The sequence below is a fragment of the Rhinopithecus bieti genome, unplaced genomic scaffold (assembly GCF_001698545.2).
Source record: "Rhinopithecus bieti isolate Rb0 unplaced genomic scaffold, ASM169854v2 scaffold_30905, whole genome shotgun sequence".
In the NCBI taxonomy this organism is placed as follows: domain Eukaryota; kingdom Metazoa; phylum Chordata; class Mammalia; order Primates; family Cercopithecidae; genus Rhinopithecus; species Rhinopithecus bieti.
In genome coordinates, this window is record NW_016813198.1 from 71,620 (window position 1) to 78,335 (window position 6,716).

Sequence of the window (6,716 nt, forward strand, 5' to 3'; positions counted from 1 at the left end):
TCGCCCAGCTAGTTTTTTGTATTTTTAGTAGAGACGGGGTCTCACCGTGTTAGCCAGGATGGTCTCGATCTCCTGACCTCGTGATCCGCCCGTCTCGGCCTCCCAAAGTGCTGGGATTACAGGCTTGAGCCACCGCGCCCGGCCAATATTCAGGGTTCTGATGGAGCAAGCTGTTGCCATGATAAATACTTGAAGATGTAGAAAACCTTTAAAGCAGACAGTTCGGGGCATTGTATTTGATTTAAAAACAATTTTAGTAGTAAAATAAAAAAACGTAAATCAAAACTATAAAGAGGTATGAAGCGTACAGCAAGGTTTGGAAGTCTGATGCCCTGGCAACTGAATTGCCCCTTAAGGTGCCAATAATTTGTGACCATTGTGTGTAATTTCTTATTACAATTATTTCTTAGCTTGTTCAATATTAAAATTACATTAGATAGGGGGCCAGGCATAGCGGCTCATGTCTATAATCCCAGTACTTTGTGAGGCTGAAGCAGGAGGATCGCTTGAACCCAGGAGTTCGAGACCAGCCTGGGCAACATAGACCGTGTCTCTACAAAAAATTTAAAAATTAGATAAAATTTGGGATTAAAATGGGTGAGTGTTAGCAACTGTACTGACATGTGGAAGAGAAATATAATTGTCTAGCAATCCTACAGGTTTGAGATTGTTTGGTTAATTTTATGGGAAGGAAAAAAATGTCTCACTTGGAGGGCTGGGTTTTGTTAGCAGTTGTTACTAGTAAAGTATTTGGGTTAGGTAAAAGGATAGGGCTGATACTGATACATAAAGAGTGATTTCACTGTTGAGCACTGGCAAATTCTACAAATTGAAGTTTTTAAGAGAAAAACCTTAAAAACTTCCTTGGCTTACACATTTCGTAACTTTTATTGCCATATCTTTAGACAGATCTATAGTACTGATATGTAATTATATTTTACTCCTGGGATGCAAAAGGCTTTGAGTGAAGTATAGGGATTACACGTCAATTCATGTGTAGATTTTTTTAACTATACATTTCACCTTTTAATTCTAAGGCAATAAACAGTTAAAATAATGAAGGGATTTTGAGTTAATGTTTATTATTGACAATAATTCCTCATTCTGCAGCTTCAGCTATGAACAACTCTAACTTATTTCCAGAAAGTAAACATTCCACCCTTACACGAAATATAAACAGTAGCCAGATGTGGTGAGGCCGAGGCGAGAGGATCGCTTTTGAGCCCAGGAGTTCAAGGCTCTAGTGCACAGTGATCGTGCCTGTGAATGAATAGCCACTGCACTGCAGCCTGGGAAACAGAGAGGCCATGTCTCTAAGGAAAAAGAAAAAAAACTTAATTGATTGTAGTATAGAAATAAGTTGTTTTGTGAGTGTGTTTGTGTTCTAAGATTACTGTCTGGGCTGATACTGGTTTAGCAGATGTTCATGCTACAAGAATTTCACTGATGAAAAGCATTATATTCTTTATTCTTACAGTAAAATTGGGGAAGAACAATCAGCAGAAGATGCAGAAGATGGGCCTCCAGAACTCCTGGTACGCATTGGCTTATAGAAGATGAAATGCCATATGCAGATTGGATTGTCGTTGATCCGTTTATTTCGAGAATGAGTCAGAACTTCGAATTCTAGCTCTTGCAGATGGTTTCAAAATGGAGGTCCTGAAGGTTATTGTGATTGGGCTTTGACATTTATCAAAAATAGTAAATGGTGCCCAGTAGGTTTTTATGAATGTTTCACTGAGAATGGTTTGAGGTCCTGGAAAATAGTGTGTAGTGATTTCTCACTGATTTCAACTCTGGTATTTGTGATGGTTTAGGGATGGGGAGTGAGTATAACTGCTATTCAGTTGGCAATACTTAACATTTCCTAACAGTACAGAAAAAATTTTAAATGCTTTTTAAGTTTCCTGCCCAGAAAAGGAGGACTTTCTCGATCTTGATGGTAGCAGAGCCCACTACCTCCCTCCCATGCCCGATTGAAGCACATGCATCTCCTTGGCCCTTTGAAAGCTTATATGGTGGTATCTGCCCATCCTCATTCTTCCCGTCTGAGTCCTTCAGTGCTCACTTCGTCATTTGTCTGTGAAACATTGCCAGATTTAGCAATGGTTCCTTGTCCTTGCTCTGAATCTAACATTTGTCTCCTCCTATCATTTGGCAGATAGTCACTCATCACTCTTGTCATTTATGATTTTAGTTCTAATTCCAGTACTCATTTTTGGCACACTTGTACTTTGTCCATGAGTTTTATTTATTTTTTCTCTGAACCTATGGATTATATTGAATGTCCACAAGTTTTCAAAGGTAAAGAAGGCCCTTGAGAGCAAGCCCTGCACACAGAAGATGTTCACTAAGCCCACCTTGTAAGAATGCCCCAGTCCCTTTTGTTTTGATGACAGCTTTGCTGAGATATAATTTACATACTACACAGTTCACCTCTTTAAAGTGTACAGTTCAGTGGGGAGGGGTGTTCTTGGGTTTTGGGGATTTTCCTTCTTTTCTTGAAGGCAGTGGTTTTAGTATATTCATAGACTTATACAACCATCACCACAAATCAATTCTAGAACATTGTTCATACCCTCCAAAAGAAACTGTGGCTATCACCTCTGAATTCGCTTCTTCCTCCAGCCCTTGGCAACTACTAAGAGACTTTCTGGCACTATGAGATTGGGCTCTTCTAGATATTTCATGTAAATGGGACTTGTGTCTTTTGGGTCTGATTCTTTCACATAGGACAGTGTTTTCAAGGTCTCCAGCAATTTTTTTAGGGAGAAAGGAAAGCGTATTACTTTGTATATTATGGCTCTGCAACAATTCCAAGGTGCTTGAGAAAATACACTAGGATTTTGTTTTTCACAAGAGAGCTTGAAATCAAGGGACATTTGAGAGAATTAAACTGGGCCTGGGCATGGTGGCTCCTGCCTGGAATCACAGCACTTTGGGAGGCCAAGGTGGGTGGATCACGTGAGCCCAAAAGTTCAAGACCAGGCTGGGAAAACATGGCAAAACCCTGTCTCTACAAAAAAAAAAAAAAAAAACCATAAATTAAAATTAGCCAGGCGTGGTGGCATGCACCTATAGTCCCAGCTACTCGGGAGACTGAGGTAGGAGAAACCTGAGCCTGGGGAAGTTGAGGCTGCAGTGAGCCATGATGACACCACTGCACTCCAGCCTGAGCAATGGGAGTGAGACCCTGTCCCAAAAAGAAAGTAGTGAACTATTCCACCAGTATGCTTTGATAACTCCTGTATGTATTCTAAGCCCCAGTGATCTTAGAATATATTCACTTGTGTACCCCTTAAGAGTACTTGCTCTGTCGCCCAGGCTGGAGTGCAGTGGCATGATCTCAGCTCACTGCAACCTCCGACTCCCGGGTTCTAAGCGATTCTCCTGCCTCAGCCTCCCAAGTAGCTGAGACTACAGGTGCACACCACCGTGTCCAGATAATTTTAGTATTTTTAGTAGAGACGGAGTTTCACCATTTTGGCCAGGATGGTCTCGGTCTCTTGACCGCCTGCCTCAGCCTCCCAAAGTGGTGGGATTACAGGCATGAGCCACCACACCCAGCCAACATATTCACTTGTGTACCCCTTAAGAGTACTTTAAAAAGCTGTTTACCTCTTTTTTTTTTTTTTTTTTTTAAGTCAAAGTCTGGTTCTGTCACCTAGGCTGGAGTGCAGTGGCGCAGTCTTAGCTCACTGCAACCTCCACCTCCCAGTTTGTAGCTGGGACTACAGGCACACCCCACCACGCCTGGCTAATTTTCATATTTTTTGTAGACAGGGTTTTGTCATGTTGCCTAGGCTGGTCTTGAACTCCTGAGCCTGAGCCATCCACCTGCCTTGGCCTCCCAAAGGGCTGGGATTACAGGCGTTGAGTTTTAGCCCCGCTTCATATTTTTAACCTGATAAGATTATTCGGTAAAATAGATACATTGCATAAGACATAGTTGTCGGCAGGCAGGGACCTCTGCCAAACTAGAGTCAAATCAGACTTTGTCAGAAAGTGTGATGTCCCAATTCCAAGCAATGTATTTAATATTGTCCTTGTGAAGAACTGTTTCCTTTAAATCTTAATTCTAAGATAAATAAGGCATAGTGCCTTCCCACCAGGTTGTCTCTTTCAGGGAACAACTGCTTTCTTCAGAATTGTTTAGCAAAGCTGTCTCACCTTAGGCATAACTTATAAGGGACTATCTGGAGCTATGCTTTTTGCTTTTGGAGCCAGGGATTTTCTTTCACCCTGGTGCTGTTTGTGTACCTTGGAAAGATGGGCAAGAAGTATGCCTATCTTAGTAAAGTGCAGAGGGGAAGAACCAGAAGACTCCTCAGGCCCCCTGTATAATAGAAGAGTATGTTACATGGCATATAATGGATTGACTACCTTAGATATTTGCACCTAACTATATGAGCAAATGATGCTGGATTAATGTTCATCATAATCAGTATGGAAATGGCATTTTGATTATGTAGGAAAATGTCATTCTTAAGGAATGCAGGCTGAAGTCTTCAGCCATTTCATTGTATAGACACGTGGATAAAGCATCGGTTATGCTGTTAGTACTTGGTGAATCTAGGTAAAGGGTATACAGGTATCCATTGTACTATATTCTGTCATCTTTTCTGGAGGTTTGGAAATTTGCAAAATAGGTATAAATAGATTACTGAGCCTGTACCACCCTCTCTTCAAAACCAGACAGCACCCACCCCGAGTTGAAATACTGATGCTCTAAAGACTTTTTAAAATCTTTATTAGGATTAACAGGAGAGTATATGAAACCAGTTTTTTTTTGTTCTTGTAACAGTTTATTCATGGAGGACACACTGCTAAGATTTCAGATTTTAGCTGGAACCCCAATGAGCCTTGGGTCATTTGCTCAGTGTCTGAGGATAACATCATGCAGATATGGCAAATGGTGAGTTAAAATGTTTTTCTTGAATGACTGTCTTGTAAAGGAGAGATTTACTAGTTACATAATGTAATAAAGTTATTTCGAATATGTAGGTGCATATTATGCCAAACATTTACAGAAATAGTTTAAAAGAACTTTTTCCATTTCAACAATATAATCTTTAGTCCCATATGGTGCTTCGTCCACTGTTGGCTATTTGTAGCACCTATCAGGTCAGGAGAAATCTCTGCATCTGCACTGATTTTCATTGTTGTTGCGCTCTTCATGCACTGGAGTCTTGGCATCGCTGCTCTGTCTCCAGTGTCTGTTCTGTGTGGTAGATACGAGGGATATGGGAAGGAGATGTCAAGGCATTCAAATGACACTAAGTTCTCTGAGGATGAGCACTGAGTACCTAACATTTCTAAGGTGTTAACTGAGACTTCCATAACATCTGGGCTACCACTTCCTCTAAACGATGCTTGAAGTGCTTTTGGAAAACATCTCTTATGAACAGTGATTGAAATTAGTGCATGGATGGGTGGCTAAGTATACATGTGGAATTACACACTGGCAAAGAATTTTTCAAAACACTGGCTAGCCTGCCATTTCCTTATTGAAGCTTTTAGAAAGAAATGTAAAAGTGAAACTGATAAGTTCTAAATAGATTAAATTGTTTTAGATGACCTTGTAAAACCATAGGGAGTTTTACACCTGTGAATTTATTTGGTTATCTCCAGGCTGAAAATATTTACAATGATGAAGAGTCAGATGTCACGACATCCGAACTGGAGGGACAAGGATCTTAAACCCAAAGTACGAGAGATGTTTCTGTTGAATGTAATGCTACATGAATGCTTGATTTGTCAAGCGCCAAAAAGGCATTGTATAGTAGGAAATGTTAAGTGGGTTGGCTTATGGCTTCTTTATCCTCTGATTCTAGCACTTTCAAGTGAGCTGTTGCGTACTGTATCATATTGTAGCTATTAGGGAAGAGAAGAATGTTACTTAAGAAAGAACATCTTTGATTTAAATACAAGTAGCAGGGTATTGCCTTTGATTCAACTGTTTTAAGTCCTCATTTTCTCAAACTAAGTGCTTGCTGTTCCCAAATATGCAAGAATAACTTTTACACTTTTTCCTTCCAACACTTCTTGATTGGCTTTGCAGAAATAAAGTTTTAAAATAAAACTTGTGGTTTTTTAGAAGCTTTGTGGGGGGTGGTGGGGGGGTCCTACTTTTTGAGTAGAAATGGGTAAAATGGTACCTTTGGACTCGTACAGTTAAGGCCACATGGATAATAAAAGAATACACAGAAGCTGTTAAGTTTATCATACATATTTACTTAATCTATACAGAATCAAGTAGATAAAATCAGATTCACATTAGTGAAAATCTCTACAAAATGTCTTTGAAAAGCAAAACAAGACTGCCTCTTAACAATTCGTATCCTCAATGAAAGACGTGGGCTGTAAAATAAAGCAGTGTGTTTAGCACAAACTAGAAGATATCTGCATCATTTTTTCACGGTTATTTCCATCTACAGTCTGAAAGAGGTAGATTTTTCTGCAACACCTGAGAATTGAATTGTGATAACCAGGTGTAATAAAGGCAGTTGCATACGTAACTGAAGAATACTGGTCTCAAGACCAAGAAATGTACTCCTAACAAGTCTGAGGATGAAATGGTCCATATTACCCAAGACCCAAGTTTTCTCTACACCTTGGAGTCTACTGCCACTATAAATAATACACATCATGATTCCATGATGGTGCAACAAATGCAACTTAAGTGAATTCAACATTTAAACCTTTTCTGGGCCAGC

At 40.0% G+C, this 6,716-nt stretch overlaps 1 protein-coding gene across 1 annotated transcript in view; it reads left to right on the forward strand.

Moving 5' to 3' along the window:
- Positions 1–6,082, forward strand: part of LOC108512479 (histone-binding protein RBBP7-like) — a 24,739-nt gene extending 18,657 nt beyond the window's left edge. The window contains 3 exon segments of the mRNA XM_017847752.1: positions 1,478–1,535; positions 4,805–4,915; positions 5,632–6,082. Coding sequence (XP_017703241.1) covers positions 1,478–1,535; positions 4,805–4,915; positions 5,632–5,700 — 238 coding nt within the window. The 3' untranslated portion in view covers positions 5,701–6,082.
- Positions 6,083–6,716: the final 634 nt, after the last annotated feature.